The sequence below is a fragment of the Budorcas taxicolor genome, chromosome 11 (assembly GCF_023091745.1).
Source record: "Budorcas taxicolor isolate Tak-1 chromosome 11, Takin1.1, whole genome shotgun sequence".
Taxonomy (NCBI): Eukaryota; Metazoa; Chordata; class Mammalia; order Artiodactyla; family Bovidae; genus Budorcas; species Budorcas taxicolor.
Window position 1 is genome coordinate 133,623,877 of NC_068920.1, and position 14,033 is coordinate 133,637,909.

At 47.9% G+C, this 14,033-nt stretch overlaps 1 protein-coding gene across 1 annotated transcript in view; it reads right to left on the reverse strand.

The window, feature by feature from the left end:
• Nucleotides 1-14,033, reverse strand: part of EFR3B (EFR3 homolog B) — a 48,859-nt gene that overhangs the window by 24,137 nt on the left and 10,689 nt on the right. The window contains exon 3 of the mRNA XM_052649008.1: nt 3,917-4,038. Coding sequence (XP_052504968.1) covers nt 3,917-4,038 — 122 coding nt within the window. The remainder of the gene's footprint in view (nt 1-3,916; nt 4,039-14,033) is intronic.

A 14,033-nucleotide genomic window follows, 5' to 3' on the forward strand; every position in this document is an offset into this window, starting at 1 on the left:
TGGACAGCCTTGTATAAAGTACTTTGTTGTTGGTGAGTTGCACAGTTGGAGTTGCTAAGCCAAGTCTGACTTCACTACATTCCATTCCAAATCATTGCCGTGAATAGAATTACTGAGTCGAAAGATAAGAAATAAAAGACTCCCAATTTTGCCAGATTCCTCCCCCACCCCCATTGTACAAGCTGCAGGAGACGGCTGTCCTCACTGTTTCTGCCTCAGCACTGGGATCTCATTTTAAACAACTGCTCTAATTTTGTAGCTCAGAAAAATCCTCACATCTTGTAGCCATTTCAACTCCTGTACCCCTTATTGGAGTTGAGCCATTTTTCTAAACATTTAGTTGCCATTTGTAACTTCAACTTCAGTCTTAAGTGCTGTTGCCAAGGTTCAATCTCTGGGTCGGGATGATCCCCTGGAGAAGGGAATGGCAACCCATTCCAATACTCTTGCCTGGAAAATCCCATGGATGGAGGAGCCTGGTGGGCTACAGTCCATGGGGTTGCAAAGAGTTGGACACAACTGAGAGGCTGAGCACATGTGCACCAGGGTGCTATGTTGAGCTTTTAACCCAGAGAACATAAATGGGGAGTGGTGTTTGCCTAATGCATCAAGATGCCCTGGCCCAGGACCAGTTAGGCCGCTGGCAATGGACACAGATTCCCTGGGCAAACACTCAGCTACTCCCATCCTGACCCCCAGTCAGCACCCTGAGCCGAGGCTTTCCAGATTGGAGAAAAAATTAACTGGAATACAGTTCTGTTAACTATTGTTGGCTTCAGGTTAAAGGTTCTCCCTCGTGCAGTACAGAAATAAATCCCAGACACGCTGGACTCCTGTCCCACCCAAGAGAGTCTGGCTGGCAGGGAAACCAGGCCTGGGAGGTGGAAAATTTTCTACTCAGGGTTTCGCTCTTCATGACTATGAATTAATTTTTATTCACTCTTTCAATTTCTCCAGAATCCCTTCCACATATGAACACATTTCATTCCATGACACCTGGCGCTGACTAACTGGGACTGAAGGAGAAGCAGCTTCTTACTGCTCCTTGTAATGGGCTTAGTGGAGGTCTGCCTGCATGCAGGGGACCTAGAGAGGGTGAACCCAAGGGGATTACACACACATACCCCACACCCCTATTTACGAGACCCAAGGATAGTTCTTAGAAGGGAGCTCTGGGCTCTGCAAAGGCTGCGAAGGACCAGGGGAGAGCTCCTGGAGAAGGCATGCAGGGAGGTTATGGATGGGAGACAAGAGGAAGGGAGAATCACTTCTCACCCCTCAGCCTCCCTTCCATGGGTGGCAGGTGCCAGGCTGTGGGTGCTGAGGGCACTACCCAGCTGTCAGGAGCAAACCTCAGTACCCTTCTCCCAATGTTCATTCGTTGTCCACGTCATCAGGACGGGGTGTGACTGTGCCTTCTCCTCTCCTACCGTGGACTGTGTATATGTGCACGGTTGTATGTGTATGGGCGTATGATTGTGTGTGGGTTTCCCTGGTGGCTCAGACAGTAAAGAATCTGCCTGCCATGCAGGAGACCCAGGTTCAATTCCTGGGTCAGGAAGATCCCCTGGAGATGGGCATGGAAACCCACCTCAGTATTCTTGCCTGGAGAATTCCATGGACAGAGGAACCTGGAGGGCTATAGTTCATGGGGTCGCAAAGAGTCCGACACGACTGAGCGACTAACACAACAAGACATGTGGGTTTGTGTAGTGAACGTGACTATGTGTGTGGCTGTCATTGTATGCATGTGTGTGGTTGTGTATGCAATTGTGTATTGTGTGATGGTGTGCATGTATGTGATTACGTATGTGTGTGAGTGTGTGTAGAGCGGCAAGACAAGTGTCCCCTGCCCTCCCTTTCCCAAAGCAGGGCTCTGCCTGTGTGATCAGCATCCCTTACGGTCACACCTGGTTACCTTTCTGCCTCTTCCTCACCTGCTTCTGGACACACCCCACCTGCACCTGCTTCTGCCTCTTCATAGCCATCTGGAGTGAGCTGGCTGCTGCGGGAATCAGCACTGGGGAGATAGGGGGCTCCTTCCTCCCTTGACCTCCACTGGCCTCACAGAGGCACTGCAGCAGCTCAGCCCCAAGGACCCCCTGGCTGATTCCAGAGAGGGGAGACTGGGGAGCTGGGATACTGCAGGCCAGTCACATGGGTCCTGCCCCAGAGCAGTCCTGAGGCTCAGAAGCTTTGGGAGCTGGCAGCCTGGGGGATGGAGGGGTTTGCGTCCTGATGTTCCTCCAACCCAGAACATCAGCCATGGTTTGCAAGCTGTCATTAAGGGCACACGGGGCCCCCTGACCCTGCCATCACACATCATGTGGCACTCCGGGTCCCTTGGGGTGCTGACGTGATGCAGGAAGGAGCCAGCAGCTGAGTTCCAGAAAAAACCCATGGAGAACTGGTCTCCTGTGGGCGTGTTGGCCACCCAGCCTCAGCCTCCCAGCCCCTGCCTCCTCCGACTCCTGAAGCTTTGTCAAGTGAATGGCTCAGCCCTTCTCCTTCCTCCCTCCTCCTTTTCCTTGGTTTCATATCACCTCCCAGAGGTGATAACATACTCTTCATAGGCAGGGGTTTACTTTTCATCCTTTGCACCTCTCAGTTCAAGGATGATGCTTGGCACAAAGCACCAACGTACTGCTTTATCGGCCTGATGCTGTGTCGTGATTTGTCTATCTGTGTCAGCCTATACTTGTGTGAATTTCTCTGTGATGTTATTTGAGGGGTTTAATTTCTATGTCAATGAGTCTATTTCTGTGAGTGAAGTATTTTTGTGTGAGTGTGTGCACATGTGTGTGTGTAAAAGTGTGCTCTGTCATTTAAGAAGTTCATCTGAGAAGCACTTATTCCTTCATTCACTTACTCAACAAGTATTTCTTGAGTGCCTGCTGCTCTCCAGGCACTTCGCATGCTTCAGTGAATGAAAGTGATTCCTGACCTCACAGAGCTGACATTCTAGTGGGGAGAGAGAGACAATGAATGAGAGACAGGTGCAAATGATGAAACATGTTTGAAGGGGAAATAAAAACAGAGCAGGGTAAGGGAGAAAGGGATGGGGTATGTGGGAATTTTCAGGGGAAGGCGTTGTTGACAAGGGGATATTTGAGCAAAGCCTGGAAGAGGTGAAGGAGTGAGCTGTACAGATCCACACAAGAAGCATTTCAGGCAGAAGAACAGACAGTGCAAAGGCCCTGTGGAATGTGCCTGGTGTGTTTCCAAGGCAGCAGGGAAGCCTGTGTGGCTGAAGGGGAATGTGCAGTGGGAGAGGGGATGAGATGAAGTCAGGAGGGCAGCAGGGATTGGCCAATGTGAGGAGTTTGGCTTTTTATTTTTGGGTGTATATTTGTGGGCTTCCCTGGTGGCTCAGACAGTAAAGAATCCGCCTGCATTGCAGGCGACCCAGATTCAATCCCTGGGTCAGGAAGATCCCCTGAAGAAAGGAATGGCAACCCATTCCAGTATTCTTGCTTGGAGAATCCAATGGACAGAGGAGCCTGGCAGGTTACAATCCATAGGGTTGCAAAGAGTCAGACACTACTGAGCAACTAACACTAACACACTTTTTTTGATGGAGAGTGGTAAGTGGGAATATTTCTGGGGTGTGTAAGTGCATGCACTTCTCAAAAGAGAGCGTGTGTGTGTGTGTGTGTGTGAGTGAGTGGCTGGCTCTCAGACTGGGCTCAGAGGACCATGACCTTACACCTCACTCTGTATTCTGTCCCTTGAGGCTGTTCCTTTAGAAAACACGTACCGTACCGGGAGCACAGCTCTGCCCATGCACTCACCTAAGTCCCGCTGGGAACCTTTTCCCTGCCAGCAACACCAGAGCTGTGGTAAATGCGGTGAAATTACACACGCAGTCCGGGCTGGGAGCTCTGGGGACCCGCTGATGCTCCTGCCTTATACTCACTTAGTCTTGATCTCCAGGTCCTCGTGGCTGGAGTGGCACATCTCACTGAAGCGAGACACGAAGAAATCGTAGCTCCGATGGTAGGACGGGGTGTCCTCCTCGATGTTGGCGAACTTCACAAACTGTGTGTGGGAGAGAAGAGGGAGAAATGACAGGAAGGTGACCCGCCAGGCTCCCCACCTTTGGGCTCTGGCACTTGGTGTCCCCAGACCCTTTGCCGTAGGAAAGCCACAGGCTAACACATCTCGGGCAACACACACACCCCTGGATCCAGCTCTAGTCTGCTTCCCAGAGCACACTGTGAGATTTGAGAACCAGGTTCTGGAGATCTGAGTACCAAATTCTGCTCCCCTTTCTTGTCTATATGAGACAGGAATCCCTGGCCCTTCCCTGCTAGGTGAGCAGAGAATGGAAGAGAAAAGGGGAGCTCCATCACTTAAACTCCTGTTCCTGTTAACATCCAGAGCTGCCCCAAAAACATAGGCTGAGAGGCTTCGCAGAGCAATGCTGCAATTGAGCAAAAGCCAATCCTAAAGCATAGAGCACCTCCCTAGAAGACATTCTGGGAAATCAGGGCAAATCTGAACTTTGATTAGAAACCGTAACTACGTTTTATTGTGAAAATTTTGAGTATGTGTTGAAGGTGTGCCATTTCAGTTCATTAAGTCTTGCTCAGCATTCTGAGCTGCTAGATCCCTTCTGCCATCGCTGTGCTGCGAATTTGCAGTTCTAAATAGGGACTTGATTTCTACCGAGCCCCGCGGAGAAGCGAGAGTCATAGACTGAGTGGAGTTAAATTACCCAAAATGAAATATAATTCTTACAGCTTATTTTGCTTAGTACTACAAACAACTCTAAACAGATTTGATTTAGACTATATTCTCCATTATTCTGCCTTGTACTATTATTCAATTTTTACAAACTTTTGTTGGTTCAAAAAAGACATACTGTTATTACTAAAATTATCTGGTTAGTACACTCTCACAATATTCAGTATCTTCAACCTGTTGTCCCCATTTAAATACTTAAAAGTTGTTAATAACTTTTTTGGGGATGAAAATTGGCAACCCACAAGCATTCTTAATTATTATAGCATTTTATTCTTGCAGTAATAAATACACATTTATTTTCTGCTGACTCAAAGATCTCAACATGCAAAGCAAATAAGGAAATCTTTCCTTCAAAGATACATCTAAAATGTATATATGTATTTGGAAGTGATTATTCTGCTATTAGCAATAAATCCAAATGACATTGCTTGATTTATTGATGCGGTAATGCAGAAGAAGTGTAGTGTTAATCCATGTGATCACAAGATCATCGATTAGACATAAGTTCGGGAGTTCCAGAAACAACGATAAAGCTGTGGTTTGGCTATGTGATCTTCCTAAACCCTGCAGGCTAGAACACAAAGTCAGGCTGATACAGAGTGAGGGAAAGTCGCTCAGTTATGTTTGACTCTTTGTGACTGTGTAGTCCATGGAATTCTCCAGGCCAGAATATTGGAGTGGGTAGCCATTTCCCTCTCCAGGGGATCTTCCCAACCCAGGAATGGAACCCAGGTCTCCGACATTGTGGGCAGATTCTTTACCAGCTGAGCTACCAGGGAAGCCCAAGAAAACTGGAGTGGGTAGCCTATCCCTTCTCCAGTGGATCTTCCTGACCCAGGAATTGGACCAGGTCCTGGTGGCTCAGAGGGTAAAGCATCTGCTTGTAATGCTGGAGACCTGGGTTTGATCCCTGGGTTGAGAAGATCCCCTGAGAAGGAAATAGCAACCCACTCCAGTATTCTTGCCTGGAGAATGCTATGGACGGAGAAGTCTGGTAGGCTACAGTCCACGGGGTCGCAAAGAGTCAGACACGACTGAGCCACCTCATTTTCTTTCTTTCTCCTGCGTTGCAGGCAGATTCTTTGCCAGCTGAGCTACCAGAGCTGATACAGAGATTGGAGCTAAATACGGGTGCATCACTGCTCTTAACCACCACGGAGATGGTCCCAGCCTTCACTCCCCGAATCAGAAGCCTGGTTTGGTCCATCAGGTGAGAGGAGTCATGCAGCTATGCGGTTCTAACTACAGATCTGCCTCTAACTGGCAGAAGGACCTCTGAGTGAGACATTTGTCTTCTCTTATGTCTTGGTCTTCCCATGTGAGGAATAAGCAGCCCTTCATTTATTATAGTTCTTTCTTTTACTGATACTCCATCTACTTCAGATATGATAAGGCAGTTTAAGATAAGACTGTGTATGCAAGAGTGTGTGCCTTTCAAAATAATTGAAACAAGACTGAAGAATAAAAGAGGCCAGTAATAAAGGAGGAGACATTGTTAAAGAAAGACTTGGTCCCTGAGACTTCCCTGGTGGTCCAGTGGTTAAGAACTTGGCTTGCAGTGCAGGGGGCACTGGTTTGCTCCCTGGTCGGGGAACTAAGATCCCACGTGCCCTGGAGCAACTAGCCCACCTGCAGGCAACTACTGAGCCTGTGCACTTCAGAGCCCAAGCTCCGCAACAGGAAAACCCTGAGCAGCGTAATGAAGACCCAGCACAGCCAAAATTTAAAAGAATAATAAATAACTAAAAAAAAAAAAAAGACCTGGTCCTAAATATATATTGACTGTGTAGACCCAAATATGTATCAGGAGAATGAATAACCAGACTTCATGGTCACTGGTGTGGGAGTTGATAGGCTAATAGCAATGATGTTTAGAACATACATGTATCATACCCTAAGCATTTTAAATGTATCAGCTATTTCATTTCATAAAATGACTCTAATTTAGAGAGAGATTATTATTCTCACTTTGAAGACAAAGAGACTGGTCTCCACAAATGTTACATAATTGCCCAGGGTCCTGCAGGAAAAACCCGGGTATCAACACAGAGGCCTCACTGCAGGTCTCTCCAGCAGAGCTCTGCCCAGAAAACCTCCGGCTTTGCTCTTGATCCTGGCTTCCTCTAGCGCCTCAGACCAAACGACCCAGGAGCGTTGCTTTGGGGATGGGGGCAGCTGTCAGGGGGAATGGGCAGAGGATGAAGACACCGCTGGAGAGGACCTTGTGTAAACCAAGTCACTTCAGTCGTGTCCAACTCTGGGACCCCATGGACTGTAGCCCACCAGGCTCCTCTGTCCATGGGGATTCTCCAGGCAAGAATACTAGAGCGGGTTGTCATTACCTTCTCCAGGGGATCCTCCTGACCCAGGTATCAAACTCCCATTTCTTATGTCTCCTGCATTGGCAGGCGGGTTCTTTACCACTAGCACCACCTGGAAAGCCCAGATGGGGATCTTTGTTGTTGTTCAGTTGCTCAGTCGTGTCTGACTCTTTGCGACCCTGTGGACTGCAGCATGCCAGGCTTCCCTGTCCTTCACTATCTCCTGGAGTTTGCTCAAACTCATGTCCACTGAGTCGGTGATGCCATCCAACCATCTCATCTTCTGTCGCCCCGTTCTCCTCATGCTCTCAATCTTTCCCAGCATCACAGTCTTTTCTAATGAGTCGGGTCTTCACATCAGGTGGCCAAAGTATTGGAGCTTCAGCTTCAGCATCAGTCCTTCCAATGAATATTCAGGGTTGATTTCCTTTAGGATGGACTGGTTTGATCTCCTTACAGTCCAAGGGACTCTCAAGAGTCTTCTCCAGCATCACACTTCAAAAGCATCAACTCTTTGGTGCTCAGCTTTCTTTATGGTCCAACTCTCACATCCGTACATGACTACTGGGAAAACTTCGACTATATGGACCTTTGTCAGCAAAGTGATGCCTCTGCTTTTTAATACACTGTCTAGGTTTGTCATAGCTTTTCTTCCAATGAGCAAGTGTCTCTGTCTCTGAGGCCCAGAACTGCCCAGGAGGCTACAGCCTCCCAGCTCAGGCTGATTATTCCATTGCCTTGCTCTCTAAGATTCTTGCTCTGTTACAAGATCTGGGGACGAGACTGTACTTGATGCCATCCACAGGGTGTGAGCCCCATTTATTACATTATGAGTGGCATCAGGGCTAATAAAACAGCCACTTTTTGGTACCAGGATCTCTGAGCATCCTTGGGAACCTTTGGTTTGGTAGCTTGATAGGAGGAGCTTCCCTTCCCCGAGTCTGAAAGTTGGACAACAGAGATGATATGGTCAGGGAATGCTGGCCTGAGTATCCCCATGGGTGCTGCTCCAAGAAAGCCCACCTTAAGCTGCTCCTGAGTCCTCCAGGGCTGATGAGAGGAGGCCAAAATGGAAACTTTGGTAATCGTGGTTCAGAGGATCAAATCGGAGGGCCCTGGTCATGGGGCCACACTCACTGTAGAAGTCCACGTGGGAAACATGCCCAAAGCTGGCTGAGACGGGGGCTGAGACTCTGGGCTTTAAAGCAGAGCCTCCATTCCTCCTATTAGAGGCAGAACAGTGTCATGATTACGAGAAGAGGTTTGAAGCCAGACTACTAGGAGGCTGATCTGAGGCTCTCTGTGCCTCAGCCACCCCATCTGTACAATGGGGCTAGCAAGAGCAGCTGCCTCATAGAATTGTATGACCAGTCCATCACCGGTAACAGTTGCCACCCCATTTTTCCCGCAGTGGATTTTGGGCTTGCTGTCAGTACTTAATGAGTTTCCACTGGGCCCCTGTACTTGTGTGACCCACTAATGTTTTTAAATGCCTGAAACAGCAGGAACTTCCTGTCTACTTCATGCCGATCACTGCTAGTTCATACCTTAAGAATGGCTTTCGTTAAAATGCTACTTGTCTAATGCAAAAATAATAATAAAGTAGGGCTTTTTGTTTTATTTTTTAAAGACATTGTCACGATGAGGAAGGTCTCCATAGCAACAAATTGGAGACTGTGAAGATGTGACATTTCAAAGGCCATGGGCACTGCTAGAGCCACCCTTTCATGATCAAAGTTTCAGCTCTTCATACGCAACAAAGGGTGCTATGCTTGCAGGAGTTGCTCACCCACCCTCTGGCACAGGCAGGAAAGAGCTGCAGTTGAATGAAAACTGAGAGTCACTAAGCGTTTGGGTCAATAGAGAGAAAGCAAGCTCCAAATATTGACATTGCAAAACCTTCCCTCCCTGGGTCTGGAAAATGGAAGCTGAGCTGCTGGTCGGCCTTACTTCAGCGCTAGCCAAGTCTCTCCAAGCACAAGCCAGCCTCCTCTCTTCTGTAGTTGGATATTCTGAGCCACACAATTTCCTGCTGTCAACAACAGAACCATGGTCTAAAATACTGGGTATTGAGAAACCCCGACTCTTTGGTGGATCTAGGACTGCAGGCCTTTTTACTCTGTTCACCTTCATAAGAAGAAAGTTGTTTTGCTGCACTAAGATGAACCCTAGTTGGGAAAGATCTCATAAACCGCACTTACCTTTTTTTAAAATTAGAGGCTAATTATTTTACAATACTGTGATGGTTTCAGCCATACATCAATATGAATTGGCCATAGGTATATATACGTCCCGTCCCTCTTGAACCCCCTACCGACCTCCCCCCCATCCCACCCCTCTAGGTTGTCAGAGAGCACCAGCTTTGGGTGCCCTGCGTCATACAGCAAACTCCCACTGGCTATCTATTTTACACATGGTAATGTGTATGTCTCAGTGCTATTTTCTCAATCATCCCACACTCTTCTCCCACTGTGTCCAAAAGCTTGTTCTTTATGTCTGTGTTTCCTGTGCTGCCCTGTGAGTCGGATCATCAGTACTATCTTTCTAGATTCCATATATATATATATGTGTGTGTGTGTGTGTGTGTGTTAATATGTAACATTTGCCTTTCTCTTTCTGACTTCCTTCACTCTGTATAATAGGCTCCAGGTTCATCCCCCTCATTAGAACTGACTCAAATGCATTCCTTTTTATAGCTGAGTAATATTCCACTGTGTATATGTACCACAACTTCCTTACCCATTCATCTGTCAGTGGACATCTAGGTTGCTTTCATGTCCTAGCTATTGTAAATAGTGCTGCATTGAACATTGAGGTAGATGGGTCTTTTTCAATTATGGTTTCCTCAGGGTATATACCCAGTAGAACCACACAGTTTGACTTTAACATCCCCTATCCATTCTCCCATCTGCTTTTGTTTATAGCTAGTCCTGGGAGAAGTTTTCCTTAAAGTCGAAGGAACAGTCCTACTGTGACATGTTGCTGCTGCTGCCGCTAAGTCGCTTCAGACGTGTCCGACTCTATGCGACCCCATAGACAGCAGTCCACCAGGCTCCCCCGTCCCTGGGATTCTCCAGGCAAGAACACTGGAGTGGGTTGCCATTTGGTGCCCTGCAAATTGCCTGACTGCTGGCCAAGGTGAGTCCCTCCACCTAGGGCACCCTCCCCTGTGTGCATATGTGCTAAGCCACTTCAATCGTGTCTGACTCTTTGTGACTCTATGGACTGTCCCACCAGGCTCCTCTGTCCGTGGGATTCTCCAGGCAAGAATACTGGAGTGGGTAGCCATTTCCTTCTCCAGGGGATCTTCCCAACCCAGGGATTGAACTTGTGTCTCTTACATCTCCTGAATTGGCAGGCAGGTTCTTTACCACTAGCACCACCTGGGAAGCCCTAGGACACCCTCCCCTGTCTACCCATAGTACAGCTTTCCTCCTTCAAGATTCTTTGTAAAACTGACGGTAGTTTTAAAAACTCCTGGGAAAGCCCAGTGTTGCTGCCCGAAAAGGTGACCTCTCTGGTCCCAAATAGCCCCATGTGCTAGCCAGCCTCCAAGGCCTACACTTGGGAAGTAGAGACCCAGGGAAGCCCGGGCTGCTTCTGCTCTGAAACCCTCATCATTTGCTGGGGCTGACCCCTGTGTCCTGAGCTGTTCCCCCAGCATCACAGTTCTGGCCCCATCTCCCTTCATGGAACCCACTTTTAGCCTGCTGGTTTTTAGCAGTGCTGATTTCTACCCTGATGTGGGAGACAAGAGAATTTCTAGTCTATAGGTGACAGTTAAAACCACAAGAATTGATGAAATTGTCCAGAGGGAGCACACAGAGAAGAGGATAGAGCAGTAACCTTGGAGACCACAGACATTTCAGGGGGACGTGGCGGAAAAGAATCACTCAAGGAAACTGTCTTAGTTTCCTATTGCTGCCATAATAATTTAGTGCTGTAACAAACAGCACAATTTAGTGGCCTAATGCGACACAAATTTATTACTTTACAGTTCTGGAGGTCAGAAGTCTACAATGGGGGCTTGCCTAGTGGTCCAGTGTTTAAGAATGCACCTTAATCCAGGTTAGATCCCTGGTCCAGGAAGATCCCACATGCCACAGGGCAACTACGCCAGTGTGCGATGACTGCTGAGCCAGCAGGCTTAGAGTCTGTGCTCTGCAACCAGGGAAGCCGACAGTGAGAAGCCTGAGCACAGCAACTAGAGAGAGCCCGCACGCAGCACTGAAGACCCAGTACAGCCAAAAATAAAAGTAAATGAAAAAAAAAGTCTCAAATGGGTCTGCAGGGTTTCATTCCTTCTGGACGCTTCCAGGAGAGCATCTGTTTCCTTGACTTTTCTAGCTTCCAGAAGCCACCCACATTCTTTGGCTCATGGCCCCCTTCCACCATCTTCATGGCCAGCAGAGGAGCATCTTCAAACTTCTTTCTCTCTATTCCTGATCTGCTGTCTGACTCTGATCCTCCTGCCTCCCTCTTAGAAAGATGGGAGCACATGGAGAATCTCCTTATCACAAGATCCTTAACTTGATCAAACCTGCCAAGTCCCTTCTGTCATCTAAGGTACATTCATGGGTGTCAGTGATTAGGATGTGGATATAGGTAGGGGACCATTATTTAGCCAACCATAGAAACTAAGAAGGATGGGCCAGGTGGGAAGAGCTGGGGTGACAGGGCCAGGAAGTCAAGGGAGTATGAAGAAGGTGCAGTCAACAGGGAGAAATGCTACCAGAGATAGAAACATCAGCTGGAAGTTGAGTGAAGAATGGGTTGTTTGCATGGTTTCCACAGATTTCTAAGTGCAATAGATAGTAGATAGTGAAGTCGCTCAGTCGTGTCCGTCTATTTGCAACCCCATGGACAGTAGCCTACTAGGCTCCTCCGTCCATGGGGTTTTCCAGGCAAGACTACTGGAGTGGATTGCCATTTCCTTCTCCAGGGGATCCTCCTGACCCAGGGATCGAACCCAGGTCTCCTGCACTGTAGGCAGACGCTTTACCGTCTGAGCCACCAGTGCAAAGACACACACACAAAAACTTTTACAACTGAGAGGGTTGGCTGTCACCACCCTAACTTGGGATGGCACTTAGCATCCATAGAAGAGGGCTGCCAGACACTTTTGCCCCTTTTAGGTGCTCAGTGCCCGGCACTCTCCATGAAGCGTTATGCCCCAAAGGTATTTAACTGCATCCAATCAAACATTCAGACCAAATTCTAGTCTGTGGGAAGTATAGGAGACAAGACAGCAAAACGAAGAACACCACAAGGAGATAAGCAGGCAAATCCAGAATGTGCGACGTTCTACAAAGTGATGACCTGGCCAACACCATGAAAAATGAAGAGGGATGGGAGAGGGGTTGGGACAGGTTAAGAGACATACGAGACACCGAAAACAAAATCAACGTGATCTATACTGAATCCTGATTTGAAAGACAGTAATACAAGACAATGGGGGGACTATGAGGGAAATTTTAATTTGAATCAAATAATTTTTTAAAATCAGGGAAAGATGGCAAGTTTTGTCAGGTGAGCTGAAGGTACTCTGTGGTTATGCAGAATGTAAATTTTTTTTAGTTTTCTTTCCCGTGTTTGCCTTGTTTCTTTCGTTTTATACTGGAAGTTTTGAACTTATATATAGACTAAGGGAAGGAATCAGAAAAAGGGGAAGAGTGGAGACATGGAGAGAAAAATCATGGATGTAGGGAGATTCCTGAGGAGAAGGGAACCTTCGAGGAACAAAAAGATGGATACAAGTTGAGGGACCCCCAGCAGATAGTCCCTGTTTGCTCAATGAACAGAAGAAGGCAAGACCACCTCTGAGACTGAGGAAGCAGATTCAGGATGGTGCTTGAGGAGACAACAGGAGGTCTCTAGTGACCACTGAGAAGATGAGAGAAGGCGGTGGTCAGAGAATGGATAAGGAACCGCCATGAAAGCCCAAGTCAACTTTAAAGCATGCATCTGTAGATGCCCCAGTCCTCACATCAGGCAGTTTTCTGAGGGTGGTTCTCTGAGTGGGGCATTTGGGTGCAGAAGGCAGGGCATGACTGCAGCAGGTGGACAGGAGCCTGGTTCCTGCTGGGTCTGGCGGGGAGGCCAAGAAAGGGAGCCTCAGAGGGAGCTGACCCTGGGTAGAGAGAAGGGAAGGCGTCTGAGAGGTGAGGTCTTGAAGCGGGGAGGGTGGTTTTTTAGTGGCTCAGATGGTAAAGAATCTGCCTGCAATGCAGGAGAGCTGGGTTCAATCCCTGAATTGGAAAGATAAGCTGGAGAAGGGAATGGCAACCCACTCTAGTCTTCTTGCCTGGAGAATTCCATGGACAGAGGAGCCTGGTGGGCTACAGTCCATGGGGTTGCAAAGAGTCAGACATGACTAAGCGGCTTTCACATTCACAGAGCCTCCAGGCAAGTCACAGCCCCTCTGCTTTACCGGGTGGAGAGACCTCCCCCCACCCGGTCCTGACATGCTTCAAGAGCTTCCCTCCCCTCCCAAGGGACTCACTTCTGTGCTGCCTCTGAGTATTCTTGCCTTCAGGCTGGGGTGCAGTGTAAACACAAAGGGCTGTATGCCACAATCTGAGATGAAACCACAATTGTTAAAAATTTGGGTAAAATTCACAAAACAAAAAGTGAACCCTTTTAAAGTGCAAAATTCAGTAGCATTCAATACATTCACAATGTTTTGCAACTAAAGCAGAACCCCAAAAGGAAACCCACATTTTGGTCATCCATCAGTCACTTTCTATTCCTGTCCCCCCACCCACCCCAGCCCCTGGCAAACCCTAATCTGTCTTCTGTCTCTATGGATTCGCCTATTCTGGTATCTCACTGAAATGGAAATACAATATGTGACCTTCTGGTTGTGTCCACCTTCTGGCTACTATGAATCGTGCTGCCAGAAACGCTGGTATACAAGTACTTGTTTGAGTATCTGTTTTCTGTTCTCTTTGGTACATATCCAGGGAG